The 15,760-nt window shown below is 45.5% G+C and overlaps 1 protein-coding gene across 1 annotated transcript in view; it reads left to right on the top strand.

Moving 5' to 3' along the window:
- gtpbp3 (GTP binding protein 3, mitochondrial) overlaps positions 1–15,760 on the top strand; it is a gene marked incomplete at its 5' end in the record, with an annotated part of 77,182 nt that overhangs the window by 8,048 nt on the left and 53,374 nt on the right. Inside the window, 2 exons of the mRNA XM_084311224.1 lie at positions 2,951–3,033; positions 4,568–4,687. Coding sequence (XP_084167350.1) covers positions 2,951–3,033; positions 4,568–4,687 — 203 coding nt within the window. The remainder of the gene's footprint in view (positions 1–2,950; positions 3,034–4,567; positions 4,688–15,760) is intronic.

Below are 15,760 nucleotides of genomic sequence, written 5' to 3'. Positions count from 1 at the left end.
AGAGATGCAGCTATTGCGATACTGGTATTGAATATCGGGCAGATACCAGGCTGAAACAGAGTATTAACCCAACGCCAAGAGCCATGTGTAACAAGTTAGAAATCAAAGCATGGCTTTGAAGTGAGAAGGTGATATTGGTGCATTCCTACAGTAGTAACCACTATGTTAAGATACGATAATATATTCCTTTATTGATCCCCATGGGGAAATTCGGATGTCATAGCAGCATGGGGAAGGGGAGGTACGGGTATGAGCAGGGTAATGGTAGAAATACATAACTATAAGAAATATGAGAAAAATAAACTGTGTAAACAAAGGTGCAGATGGGGGTCTGTATGTAACAGTTATATTATACGTTACAATAAATATAGGCAATAAAGAATTAGAATCTGAATATATACTATGAGTACGAGTAAAAGTAAACAGTATACACAAGTATACACAAGGTACCCTAACTGGCATGCTATATACGTCATACGTTGTAGTCCTTGCATGTTTTGGTGGTTAGTGCAGGTAAATCATCTAAAGTTACATCAACAGTCAAATATCAAAATTAACCAAAAATAGATTGCACACAATGTGAAATATACAGTAATACTTTCACTATTCATTCTCTCTCACTTTTTCTCTCTCTCCCTCCCTCCCTCCCTCCCTCCCTCCCTCCCTCCCTCCCTCCCTCCCTCCCTCCCTCCCTCCCTCCCTCTCTCTCTCTCCCTCTCCCTCTCCTGTCTTTTCAGTATGATTTCGATAATACTAATATATATCCTCCGGTTTATAGAAGAGGCACCATGTTCCCGTCGATGACGTCCTGACAGAAAACATACAGTAGTCTCTCCAATTTTTCCTTATTCTATTTTTCATATTAGAGCCAAGGCCTGGCAGTATCCGATATGGAAAAGGTCTCATGACCTTGGGTCTGAGCCAGACTGTTCTGAAATACTGTATAAAAAAGAACCACATGGATGTCAGTGTAGGGCTGGGGGCCACATTGCCAGAATGTCATGTTGATTGATTCTTAATTAGCCTTTAAGGAAATTGCCCTGCCTTCCGTTCCCTCTGTACTTGTGGACACTTTGATGGATGTTGAGCAGGTCTGTTGCCCAGCGATCTGACTGGACATGGCACACTATCTTATGTAACCTGTTTTCATTACTTAGTGATAAGGAAGAGTAATAATATACGACAGTACAGACATCTGTGTGGATTCATATTTTAGGACATTGTGGGCTTTTTAAATCATATATATATTTTATAGTTTTTCCAGATACATGAACGGACTAAACACTGACATACGTACTATACGTACTGTTAGACAATGTTAGACAACACTAAAGGTACCCATAAACAATAGGGTACAACACCATGTACAATACAAAACAAACAAAAAGGGGGAGGGGGTTGCAGTTCAATTACAATATATTTCAATCATATTTGTCACAGAGTTGCTAGTATTAATATGTACAGGTATAAATACAGTATGGTAGTAAGTCGTATTGGCCAGCAGTATAACTAGTAAGATGAATTGATGAATTGATGAATTGAAAATGGGGGACCCTGATGTAAACAAGACGAAAGTCTTTCTCTGGTCTGCATCCCCTTAACAATTGTGTGTATTGAGCTGTACTGTATTGTACCCATTCTGCAATCTGTTAATAAAGTTTTCAATCAATCAATCAAAGAGTAGGTAAGGGATATGTACATATATAGTATCTATAGATACTAAAAAGGATTATGCAGGTATATACAGACAGATATATATACAGCATTATTGAACATGCTATCATGCAGAGTTGTATGGGTTATATGCAGGTGTATAAGTAGGTATATATAATGATTATATGCAGGTATATTGAGACAGATATGGATATACAGTATATATATGCTGTACATATAAATATATGAATACATATATTAACATAATACTTAATATCACAAGTAAACAGGACAAAAGCACTTTGAACTGCAACCTCTGTATGAAAAGTTATAAAAATAAATGTATTATTAAATGTCTAGTACACACACACGGACAGGACAAGCTCCAAAATCCAGTAATAAAACCATAAGTAAGTAGCTAAATAATGCATAACTGTACATAATAATAATAATAATAATAATAATAATAATAATAATAATAATAATAATAATAATAATAATAATAATAATAATAATAATAATAATAATAATAATATTAATAATAATAATAATAATAATAATAATAATAATAATAATAATTAATAATAATATTCATACACACCTAATTTAACAACTAATGAAAATGTGAAATAATATCATTCTAACATAATGATGTTGTTGCAATGGATACAGTGAATTTGACCACATCATTGTAACTCACCTTTACAATCACATTTGAAAAACAACTTCTCACAACTTTCTTAACTCATTGTGATCTTAACATAACATAACATATCTGTTGAAACGTGCCTCAGTGTCTTGTTGTGCTGCTGGCTTGTCACCTTTGGATGACTGAACTTTAACCTTCATACATTTAAATTGTTTCTACATCTAGGTGCAGACAGGGGTAAAGTGGGGGAATTTCTTTTAAATCTCTATTTATGTTCTATCTTTAAGAGATGGCACACCCCACAGCCCTGTGGCAGTCAGAACACCAACAGTATGCAACTAAACTAAACCACACTACAATCCAGGTTTTCTTAGGACACTGGTCTGTATACCAAACAGCATTGTGCTTACTTTACTGATGGTATTGTCTCCTCCTAATTGGTTTTGAAAAATGTTGGAAAACATAACCTCTGTAACCTGGCAACGCACACCAGGTGACTGTTGTCGTCATTCAAAATGAACTCGGGGTGACCCATTGACCCTACATTTGACCATGCTGATGTTGTTTCTCTCTGTGTGCGTATGTGTATGTGTTTGTGTGTTAATGTGCCCCTGTTTCTGTGAATGCGCGTGTGCGTGTGTTTCTCAGGAAGCCTGCCTGGTGTGAGGCCAGCCGAGGCTGGTGAATTCACGCGGAGAGCCTTCCATGCCGGGAAGCTGGGCTTGACCGAGGTGAAGCAGGAGCACTCACCAGACTGACACTGTGCTAAACACCACACAACAGTCAAAACACACCAGACAGAGACCAGGCCAAACACCACACAACAGTCAAAACACACCAGACAGAGACCAGGCCAAACACCACACAACAGTCAAAACACACCAGACAGAGACCAGGTCGCGTCTATACTTTCCACAAGCAAGTTTGTTCTTCCGCGTTGCTCTGATTGGCCACAAGTTCAAATCACTCGTAGTTTTTTTTTTCTTTTTTTTTTAACGTTTAATTAATTTATCCACTCTGGTTGGATGGTGTATATGTATGTATTGTGCTGTATAATGACAATACATTTGAAATGAATCTCATTTTGAAAAATGTAACTAAGACTAGTGATTTGAACTTGTGACCATAGGCTCCACAGCCAGCTGACGAACGAGTTGAGCTACTGTAAGTCGGCGGATGTTAAAACTGAGTGACTAATCCATGATTTACACTTGTGCCAATTGCGTTTGTCCCGAATCATTAGTATTGGCATTAATAAATCAGATGTCATGCTAATATGTTATGTTCTACAGTAGGGCGTACTACTGTGATACCCATTTAAAAATGCGTGTGTGCGAGGCTCGCTCTCCACTCTCCTCCTCTCCGCTTGCTCTCGCATTATTATTATTTCTATTTACGCTACGCTCATAACTAGCGTAGGCTGGGGCGGTCAGTGGCCAATCAGAGCAATGCGGAAGAACAACTTGCTTTTGGAAAGTATAGACGCGACCAGGCCAAACACCACACAACAGTCAAAACACACCAGACAGAGACCAGGCCAAACACCACACAACAGTCAAACACACCAACAGTCGAACACACCAACAGCCAAACACACACAGTCGAACACAGCAACAGCCAAACACACACAGTCGAACACGCCAACAGTTAACCGTTTCGGGGCCAACCACGGATAAATCCGTGTTTCAAATCCAACGGTTGAGGACCAACCACGGACATGTCCGTGGCAAGGTTGTTTTGGCTTTTATTCCATTGTAATAACCTACTCGATGTCACAGAGCGGCACTGCAGATCTACCCTCCTCTTCGAATTCTGAAAAGTGCATTACCGGCCAGATCCTCTTAGGGGCGCTGTCTTGATAATGCAGTGTGCCCTGTGGCAGAGCGGTGCTTTTTTTTTTTTTTTTACTTTCAATGGAGTTTACTGTTAGCTGGATTCTGGATGTGCAGCCTAGTAGCTTGGAATACCTTTTGCGACGCCAAATTCACTATGCAGTAAAGGAATATATCATCAGCCAATGGACATATGGATCTACCAGATGGCGATCGATAACTGGGAAATGCTTTGTGTTCAACAGACTATAACTTTTAAATATAGTCGTCAGACTTGCAAATACATCTAAATTCAGAGTTACAAGTTCTACGTCCTTTCTATGAGAAGCTTGAGGGCTAAAAGGTGTGTAAGAACAAATGTGATCTTCATCAATGAGGCCCATTGAGTGCACAACATTGAATTGAATTTAATCAAAACTGTCCTGTACTGTAGGTGGAGGGTCTGGGTGATCTGATCCATGCTGAGACGGAGGCCCAGAGGAGACAGGCCCTCAGGCAGATGTCTGGAGAGCTGGGACGCCTCTACCAGGACTGGACCCACAGGCTGAAACGGGTAGGGAACACAGACACTGGTTCAGTAGCTCAGACAAAGAGGAAGATGTCTAAACAGAGAGTCGGTCAGACAGGCTTAATGACAGACAGACAGAAAGACAGACAGATGGACAGATAGATGGATAGACAGACAGATAGACAATCAGTTAGATGGATAGACAGACAGATGGACAGATAGACAGACAGATGGACAGATAGATGGATAGACAGACAGATAGACAGTCAGGTAGATGGACAGATAGACAGACAGTGTAAGATGGACAGACAGATAGACAGACGGTAAGATGAACAGATAGATACTCTTATGATATTATTGTGAAGGCTTCTGCTTTTGGACTGCTAAACTACTTGTATACAGTAGTTCAGGGGTCGGCAACCTTTTTGACATGGAGTGCCTGTTTGAAATATAGTTGTAACTAGTGTGCCTCAACAATATTCCATGCATCGTAATTTTTTTCTTCTCATAATCAGGTCTTTTTAATGATAATTTTTACATTATTACATCATTATTGTTATTGTTATTATTAACAATATTATTATGATGGTTGTATCAACCCTCAATCTGAGTTGGGGGGGGGGGGGGGGGAATGCAATGCAGACAAACAGCTGCATACAGTGCGACCATTTCACTCACATTTGCCCATTCATTTTTGGACACATCACACACCATTGGTGTGTGTACTGTACGTGTGCTGTCATAGCTCCACCTACAGGCCTAATGGAGAACACCAGGATGTGAATGGAGGGTGAATGTGAGGTATATCGTGTAAATAAGTTTTGATTGATCGCAAGACTACACTGTAAAAAAATATATAATAATAAGTTACCAGAACTTAAAAATATTGAGTTCAGTTACTGTGCATTAAGGTTTTCAGTTTTCAATCCATAATAAGTTAACAGAAAAATAAGTACACAACCACATTATTTCAACCTAATAAAACTATGTTTATTGTCATTGTTTTAAGAACACAAGTTGACTTGTATTGGTAATACTCACATTTTGAGTAAAATAAATGGCTTTTAACATGTGCAATGTTCAATGAAATAGAAAAATAAATAATACAATTTGTTGATTAATCCCACTGGTCACAATGGTGACCGTAATAATGTTTTTGTTATAAGGCTCTGCAAATGTTACTGAATGATGTAGCAATGTATTTCCAGCTAAATTGAAATAATAAACAAATAAAGGGTCTCAATTAAATATGTGGTAGTAAAAAGAACCTGTGGGAGGATTTCAACAAGATGAATGCGACTACAGTATTATATGTCACTATAATATTTCAAAGCAATTTTTTATTTTTTTTTATGCTGCCCCCTGTGCCTATGCAAATGCCCCCACGTGCCTATGCAGGCACGCGTGCCTAGGGTTGCCGACCCCTGCAGTAGTTCATGTCTAATTTATCGTTAATGGACTTGAGAGGGCTTCGGCATTGACAGCATACTTTTAGAGAATAGTTTAGAGACTCATTTTAATCTTCCCAAGATCCACGTGTGGCTCCCGACCCACACTTTTAAAAACACTGGTGTAGGCTATAGAAAAAGATTGAAATGGTTTGTTACAGTGCAGTAGAAAGCCTATAACACGATAGCTCAGTGAAAGCCTGAAACAGATACATGCAGTATAACATGGTAGCTCAGTGAAAGCCTGAAACAGATACATGCAGTATAACATGGTAGCTCAGTGAAAGCCTGAAACAGATAGGTGCAGTATAACATGGTAGCTCAGTGAAAGCATGATACAGATATGTGCAGTATAGCACGGTAGCTCAGTGAAAGCATGATACAGATACATATGTGCAGTATAGCAGGGTATCTCAGTGAAAGCATGATACAGATATGTGCAGTATAACATGGTAGCTCAGTGAAAGCCTGAAACAGATAGGTGCAGTATAACATGGTAGCTCAGTGAAAGCATGATACAGATATGTGCAGTATAGCACGGTAGCTCAGTGAAAGCATGATACAGATATGTGCAGTATAGCACGGTAGCTCAGTGAAAGCACGATACAGATATGTGCAGTATAGCAGGGTATCTCAGTGAAAGCATGTTCGGCTGAAAGGACACTGGCCACCGAAGCTCCCCCTCTGATGGAACAGTCCACATTCATTTGTGCGTCATCTCGCGTCGTCCAGACTCCATGGGCAATCTGCGCATGTGCATGCGGAATAGGTGCTTTAAAATTGGCTTTTTCTTTGCCGATTTAGTTCTGATCGATTAGGAATGGGTCGCGCCGTGTTCAGGAGATTGAGGCGCATAAACGTCTATTCGATCATGTCTCTAGCACCCCCACAGCCGTATCTGCAACCACTTACATCACGGCTCTCATCCACATTAATTCATTTGCTCCCCCCGCAATCTCCTCCCCGATTTCAATGTAACGCGGAAGTGTAGTGGTCTATAGCACGGTAGCTCAGTGAAAGCACAATTCAGATATGTGCAGTATAGCAGGGTATCTCAGTGAAAGCATGATACAGATATGTGCAGTATAGCACGGTAGCTCAGTGAAAGCACGATACAGATATGTGCAGTATAGCAGGGTATCTCAGTGAAAGCCTGAAACAGATATGTGCAGTATACTGTAGCATGATAGCTCAGTGAAAGCCTGAAACCGGTACTGGGTGTTCACACCTTTTCATACAAAACTCAATGACTCTATGCAACATTAACCCATCCATCTACATTCATTGTACACACATCCACATGCACACACTAAATTTAAACAAACACTCACCTTTAACACTCACTTTAGACACTTTGAACACTTTAACCTGTTAAGCTGTAGCCCTATTTTCAGAAATTCCGCCTAAAGGTACATGCCCAAGTAAATGGAAGATTGCTCCACTTCTACAAGGTCAATTTGCATGTTCTTGGTATCTAGGAACATCTAGGGACCTGGGGGTATGTATTCCCAGTGTCAGAAATATTGTGTCTGTTACTAGGCTTGAGTAAATTTGTGATGAAGGAGAATATAAATTATGAATAATTGTTTTAATCTTTGCCGGTGAATAACACCATGAAAACATTGATTTTTTTTTTATTATGCTCACAAGATACAAGATACAAGATACAAGAGTTTTATTTGTCACGGCATACAGGTATACAGTGAAATGCGGGGGGTCTCGCCCGCAACGATGTGCATAATACAAGTAATAATATAATATAAGAGTCCAACCAATAGAGCAACATAGTGCAATAACAAGTAAACAAAGTAGGCATATCGGTATCTGTACATTCTTAAAGTGATCTTTCCTTCTGTAAAGTGTCCGTAGTGTGAGCGTGTGCAGCATGAGTGTGTGTGTGCTCATGTTAAAGTGGCTGCTAGTGTGTGAGCGTGTACAGTGTGTGTGTTGTGTGTGTGCTCATGTGTGCTTGTGCGTGGAGAGTTCAGTGTTCAAGACTCTGATGGCCTGTGGGAAGAAGCTGAGCCTAAGTCTCTCTGTCCTCGTTACTGGTGCTCGCAGGCGTTTGCCTGACCGCAGCAGCATGAACAGGCTGTTGTTGGGGTGGTGAGGGTCTTTCATTATCCTGCAGGCTCTGGATTTGCACCTATTGTTGTATAGGACCTGCAGGGTTGGTAGTGCAATACCCATGGTACGCTCGGCTGAGCGCACCACTCTCTGTAGGGCCTTCTTGTCCTGTGCCGTGCTGTTGCCATACCAGGCAGTGATGTTTCCAGTGAAGATGCTCTCTACAGCTCCGGAGTAGAAGGACTGGAGTATCTTCCCAGATACTCTGAACTTCCTTAACTGTCTCAGGTGGTAGAGGCGCTGCTTCTTTTTTTTACGACTGAGTCTATGTGTGTTGTCCATCAGGTCCTCTGAGATGTGGACCCCCAGGTACTTGAAGCTGCTCACCCGGTCCACGGTAGCCCCGTTTATCCTCAGTGGTGTGTGTGTCTCCTGCTGTCTCCTCAAAAAATCCACGATCAGCTCCTTGGTTTTACCAATGTTCAGGAGCAGGCTGTTGTCCTGGCACCAGCGTTCCAGTACCTCAACCTCCTCCCAGTAGGCTTTCTCGTCGTTGTCCGAGATCAGCCCCACCACCACCGTGTCGTCCGCAAACTTCACTATGGAGTTGGAGCTGAACTTGGCCACACAGTCGTGTGTGTAGTGAGTACAGCAGGGGGCTCAGAACACAGCCCTGGGGGGACCCGATGCTCAGGGTGATGGTGTTGGAGGTCTGACCCCCCACCCTGACCGCCTGGGGTCTTTCACTCAGAAAGTCCAGTACCCAGGGCGGTTAGGTGGTCGAGCGGAGATTGCGTTCGTCACCAGCCCCGGAGCTGTGAGCTTGGTTCGCCTGTTCGAATCCAGCTCACAGCTCCGGGGTTGTCACCAGCTTGGCTGGCCGTCTGCACTGATACAATTGGCTGTATCAGAGGGTGGGAGAAGCTGGCGGGGTGGGTCCGGGTCGTTGTAAACAGCGACTCCTACAGTTCGGTCGGGGCGCCTGCTAAGCGCGGATTGGACGTGAGGGGGATAGTGTGGTCCTCCCACACGCTACGCCCTCTCAATGAGAATCCGCGCTGCCAGGTGAAAAGAAGCGGTGATTGGCTGGACGTGTGTCGGAGGAAGCACGTGGTAGCCTCCACTCTCCCAAATGATCTGACTGTGGGGGGTAAAGCGCAGCGACCAGGAAGGGACTGGGAATTGGCATACGACTAACATTGGGATGGGAGAAAAATCTGAGGAAAATGGAGGGGGAAAAAGACCAAAAAAAAAAAAAAAAAGAAAGTCCAGTACCCAGGCGCTCAGAGCGGAGCTCAGACCCAGCTCGACCAGCTTGTCCACCAGTCTGGTGGGGACTATGGTGTTGAGCGCTGAGCTGTAGTCAATGAACAACAGTCTCACATAGCCCCCCTTCTGGTGGTCAAGGTGAGAGAGGGTGCTGTGCAGTACTTGGGAGACCGCATCGTCAGTGGACCTGTTTGGCCTGTATGCAAATTGCATAGGGTCCATATCACTGGGGAGGGAGGCACAAATGTGATCCTTGACCAGCCTCTCGAAACATTTCATGGCCACAGAGGTGAGTGCCACCGGTCTGTAGTCATTGAGACATGTTGGGGAGGGTTTCTTCGGTACAGGGATGATGGTAGACATCTTGAAGCAGGCAGGGACCGTCCTGTTATACCATCTGGGCCAGCAGCTTTTCTGGTGTTCACCTGCATAAATGCTCTTCTCGCACTGTGTTCCGTCAATGAGAGAGCGTCCCCACCCCCCGCGGTTGCCCCCCCCCCCCCCCCCCCCCCCCCCCCTCCACAACAGCCGGCGCGCCAGTGACGTCACTAGCCGTTGAGCTAGCGGCGCCACTGTCTACACCAAACCGAGCGTAGAAAGAGTTGAGTTTGTCCGCGAGAGAGGTGTCGTCGCTCCCCATTGAGGGGGCGCTGACTTTGTAGTCAGTTATTGTCCTCAGTCCCCGCCATAAGCCTCTTGTGTCGTTTTGTGCCATTTGTGTCTCCAGTTTATCAGCATATGTCCGTTTTGCAAGTTTTACAGCCTTGCGCAGAGTATAGACTGTAGCCTTGTACTCCTCCATGTTTCCCGACTCTCTGCCCAGGTTGTAGGCAGTGGTGCGGGATTTCAGAGCTGCTCTGATAGTACTCACTGAGCTTGTTGTGAAGGGCCAGATTAAACCGAATATATATATTTATTTATATATATATATTTAATTGTATTTGTATATTCTCTAATATTCCCTGATATCCCTTGTATATTCCTTGTACAATATGCATTGAATATCCATTCTAGCCTACTGAACATCCCATAATAGTCTCCATTCTACTATTGGTCGAGACCTTGGTGCCAGGCTGCCATACCCCTCAGACCCAGTTCAAACGTACCGCTCGACATGTACGAACAAGTCCTAGTTCCGCGTAGGAATTTGGCTACCGCACCACTAATGGGACTATTTGTTTATAGTGCGTATATATCAGGGTTTCCGTTAGAATTTTTTTTTGCAGGTCTGAGTGTCCGGTAGATTTCAATCTACCGGACAAATGGGATAAATTCCGGTCAGAGTTTATTGAGCTTAAAAACAATTGATAGGCCTATATAAAGAATGACATCATCAAGGCATTTATAATATTTTAACTTAAAACTAGGCTACTTTTGCGTATATACAGTCATTAATATATTCCAAATAAAATAAGTCCCTCGAGACTTCGTGCTGCTGCCGACTTGAGGTGTCGGTGGGCAGTCTGCCCGACCTTAATAAACAGCAGTCTGTTAATTATAATCACATTTTTATGAGCTAACGAATTCCGTTATATTGGACATTTGTATTAATTATATCAAGCGAAGAACTGAGAAATTTGGCAGAGAGAGACGGCAACATTATCGTGGGTTTGCGTGATGTATATCTCCACCTCCCAACGACTTGGTGCTGGTCATAATGTCCTGTGAAAATAATTCCCTCTAAACACAATTTGATTATTTGAATTGTATTAAAATAGGCTAAAATTAAATAGCCTATGCGATGAACGAAACAATCATTACATTTGTCGTTGCTTCACCAAGCAGCCGGTCTAATAATGACATCCTGTTGTCAGCGCGAGCTGGCTGCTGATATATTTACGTGAAGCATGGAGCAGCAGTGTTTTTAGGTCCGGTCTGGAAACCGCTCAGCAGCGCCCCCACCCAACAGCTGAATTGCCAATGGCTGAATTGGAGTACTGCACCCTGCCAAGCCATGCTTCTCGCAAATATATCAGCAGCCAGCTCGCGCTGACAACAGGATGTCATTATTAGACCGGCTGCTTGGTGAAGCAATGACAAATGTAATGATTGTTTCGTTCATCGCATAGGCTATTTAATTTTAGCCTATTTTAATACAATTCAAATAATCTAATTGTGTTTAGAGGGAATTATTTTCACCGGACATTATGACCGGAGAGATTAAATATGTCGGACTTCAACAGATTTTGCCGGTCAAATACCGGTAATTACCGGCTAACGGAAACGCTGGTATATATACTGCGCTACTAAAGTAGGACTTTCTTTTCAGTCCAGTTTCTTACCCTCCAATAGAGTCACAGACGTAAAGCCTCCCCGCGACGCCACGTGTGGGAGTAAGGCCAAGTTCGCCTACCATCGGTATTGAGACATCGTGTATATTAATATTTGAATAGTCATATTTGGCACTATATCGTCGAGTTGGACGTAGTCTATTAAGCTAATAATAGTCTGTTAATATATAGTGCTTCGTGCGGTGAGAATACTACCGTAGTCAGTACCCCATCGTTTCGGGCAGAGAACTGGCTGCTTACCCAGGGTGGTTGACCCTATGTGAAGCTGCACCCGAGGAGCCCCAGAGCCGACGAGCGAGTGGACCTGTATACCGGATTATTCTACCGACGACAGCCCGCCTTCCCAGGCACGGATTATGCTTTGGATACTTTGATTATTCCATGGATAAAGACCCCCGACACTGCCGTGTGTTGGAACCCCCCCCCCTGGAGAGGACGCAAGGTGAGGAGACGCTCTGCAAGACGAGGTCGCTTCACGTCTCTCCCCCGTGGACCGGAGAGAGCCGGCCCACAAAGAGTCCACCTGCTTTCATCTGTGGTCCAAGGATCGCCGGCGCATTGAACGGCACTACAGTGGGTTCACCTGGGATACCCTTGGCCGGACGAGGCAGCCGGATTCTACCCCCCCCCCCCTCCTACTCCTGTCGGCTTACAAGCGACCGGATTAACCCCCTCTAGTGTATCCAGTATAATCATTAAAGTATCATTGCTGTTATTCCTTAACTATTCCAGGTCGTATATTTACCACCTGCGCCTTCAGAGATTGGACATTCTCTATTGATATACCGACGAATACTCTTTGCCATAAAAGTGCATACTATTTCAATTCATAAATGTAATTAAGTGATTAAGTGCTTATTCTACACACCATCGCTGTGTAGAAATAAAGACCTGTTTCTAATTCGTACATTTGTGTTGGATCCGTTTCATCTACGTGAGAGTGTTCATGATAATATATTTATGCCGTGTACTGGGTGGCCGAATATTAAGTACAAAGGTAGTGGTAGTAAGTATCATATCTAGTAATACAGTCAGGGAATTGTACCCCTCAGTTACAATTGGTCCTTCGAGCCGGATGGTAATCAGTGTAATATTAGTATAGTGGTATTAATATTGAAATGGCCTATGATGAACACTCCACGAAACGATCCTCCTAACCAACGCCCGCAGCGCGAACGACGGCTCCCTCAGTACTTAGAGGCTTACGCTGTCAGTCAACAACCTAGTCTTCTACTAACAGTAAACGCGGTAAAACTAGAAAGTAAAAGTATGTCTAACCCCAACGCCCAGACTACCCCGACCATAGAGGCCCCTACGGGCTCTAATGTAACTGACCAAGTTCACGGTGGGGACCAGTGGGAACCAGACATGACTTCACATCCCGCCAGTACTGAAGAAGTAGTCCCCGATGAGTCCCGGGAGGAATACAACGCTACCGAGAGAGAACTCGGCACGGAAGAAGACGGGGAGAGCACCGTGGAGATAGAGCTCCAAGGCTCCGCAAGGAGTACCCCGAGGGAAGGCTCCCCTATACAACCGCCTTCTCCAGAGGCAGAGAGGACCCTACAGCAGGCCTTCCTCATCAGCCTGAACGCCGCTGCTGAACGCGACCGACTGCAGATCCAGCAGCGAAGCGAACACGAGCAGATACGTCTAGAAATAAGACGCATTCAGATGGAAGAGAATGTGGCCCGAGAACGAGCCGGTGCTCAACGGGACGCAGCGCGCGACAGACAGCAGTCGCAACTAATAGAACAGCTGATCAGACGGACAACACCCTCTCCCTCCGCCAGAGGCTCCAGGAACTCGTCTAGACACACCTCCAGGGCGGCATCCCCTAGCCGAGTAAACAACCCTGAACTTGACCAACAGACGAGGTCTATACCCCCCACAGACCACCTCCCCCCACCGGTCCAAGCGAGACCTAGCAACCGGGAAGGAGCAGCATATCCTGTGGAGAGGCTAAACCAGAGACTACAAGCACTGGATGACCTAACTGAAGACGAAGAGGAAGAGGAGGAGAACCACGCCCGAAGACAGCACAGTACTCTACCGGACCAGGAGGTCCGGTACAGCCCAGGCTATACTCCCGCGGAGCTGCGCTACAGACCCCCGACTCTATACACGGGTGAGCACGACGCACGACCCGCACCGAGGAACAGCACCTGGACAAGCGGGCCATGGTACACTGCCGGTACCAGCCCATACCAAGGAGCGGGAGGAGACTCGCCTAGGAGGCCTCTCCTCCAACGCTCGCCGATGTATCCACAGTCAGCGTCATACATTGGCACGCCTATGGTACCCGACTTCACCCAAGAGAACCGGGCCCAGTATACAGAACTCCGCATGTGTCTGGAGACCATGTTGGTGGATGTATTGGATGAACGCCACAAATACGCCATCCTACTGAAGCACTTAAAGGTGCCCCGCGCACATAATATAGCGCTCGCCTACGCGACTTCCACCACCCCATACACAGCAGCGCTGGTAGCATTGGACCAGAGGTATGGGCGCATATGGGATTACGTGATCCAGGAGATCCGACACATCGACCGCTTACCCCCAGCAATAGACAATCGAGCACTGGACGACCTGTCCATCAGAGTGCAGTCCCTGGTAGGGATGTTGGGAGCGCAAAGAGAGAAGGGGAGGCATGAACTTTACGCCAACTCAAATGTGGAAAGGATCCTGGAGAAGCTGCCGCCCGCTCGTCAGGAGCGCTTTAGGCGGCAGAGGGACCACAGAGACCCGAATGGCCCCGAACCGAACCTCCTCGATCTAGCAGACTTCCTGGCGAGAGAAGTCAGCAGCCTACGGCTAGATACATTCGGACGGAGCACCCCTGGCTCCAGAGAAGGAACCAGACGACTAAATGATGGAAGAAGATCGGTGACTGTGATGCACCAATCGGAGTCAGTACCGAGCAGCAGGAGCCACAGTACCCCCTCCAGAACGGAGAAGTGGAAGATAGTGTGCCCCTACTGTGAGAAAGAACACTGGCTAGCGCAATGTGACTCCTTCCCCAAGCTGAACGCGGAGGAAGCAGGTCAATGGATAAAGTCCAACAAGCGCTGTTTTCGCTGTGCGCGCTCACACATGGCAGCCGAATGCCGCTTAAAGAAAAGGTGCACCAAGTGCGATGGAGCCCATCTGGACATACTTCACGACAGTAACAGACGGCGCCCTTCACCTGCACCATCCAGCCGCAAAGCGAGCGTCATGTACATCGATCCCGCCAGCAGCAGTGGAGCCCGAGTACTCCTAAAAGTAGTGCGTGTGACACTAAGCTACCAGAATAAAGTCCTGGACACTTACGCCGTCCTCGATGACGGGTCAGAGAAGACCCTGCTGCTCGCCTCCGCTGCGGCCCAGCTAGGGCTGCGGGGAAGCGAAACCCAAATGACAATTCGGACAATAAGACGAGATTTGAAGACGATAAAGGGCGAGAATGTCTCATTCTCTATCGCAGCAAGCGGCCAGCCTGAGCGACGGTACCAGATTGCAGACGCTTTCACCAGCCAAGAAATAGGACTGTCGCGGTACACATACCCCGTCGCCAAGCTGATGGAGAAATATGCACATCTGCGCAAGTTACCGATCCCGCTCATAGACAATGCTATGCCGACCCTGTTGATAGGCTCCGACCATGCAGACCTCATTGTCCCGATAGACCGGGTTCATACCGGACCCCGAGGCTGCCCTGCAGCAGTCGAGACCCGTTTGGGATGGACTCTCCAAGGCCCGCTCGCCAAATCTCTCAACCGAAGTACAGCCACTAGATGTCTCCACTCCCGAGTTACAGAGGGAGAAACCGCACTCCTGCAACACGTAGAGCGGCTATGGACCTTGGAACAAATGCCCTTTAAGAACGGAAAGAAAGACATTCGCTCTAAAGATGACATTTACGCCATTCACCTCCTCGAGACAGGGACCAAGAGAGTCCCGGTCAACGGCGTGTTGAGATACGCCACGCCACTCCTGCGGCGAGAAGGAATGCCTACTTTCCACGCCAAGACAGACGCCACAGAACGGTACCTGCTGAA

The sequence above is a fragment of the Notolepis coatsorum genome (assembly GCF_963971535.1).
Source record: "Notolepis coatsorum genome assembly, chromosome: 3".
Classification (NCBI taxonomy): Eukaryota; Metazoa; Chordata; class Actinopteri; order Aulopiformes; family Paralepididae; genus Notolepis; species Notolepis coatsorum.
This window is presented reverse-complemented; position numbering and strand designations above follow the sequence as displayed.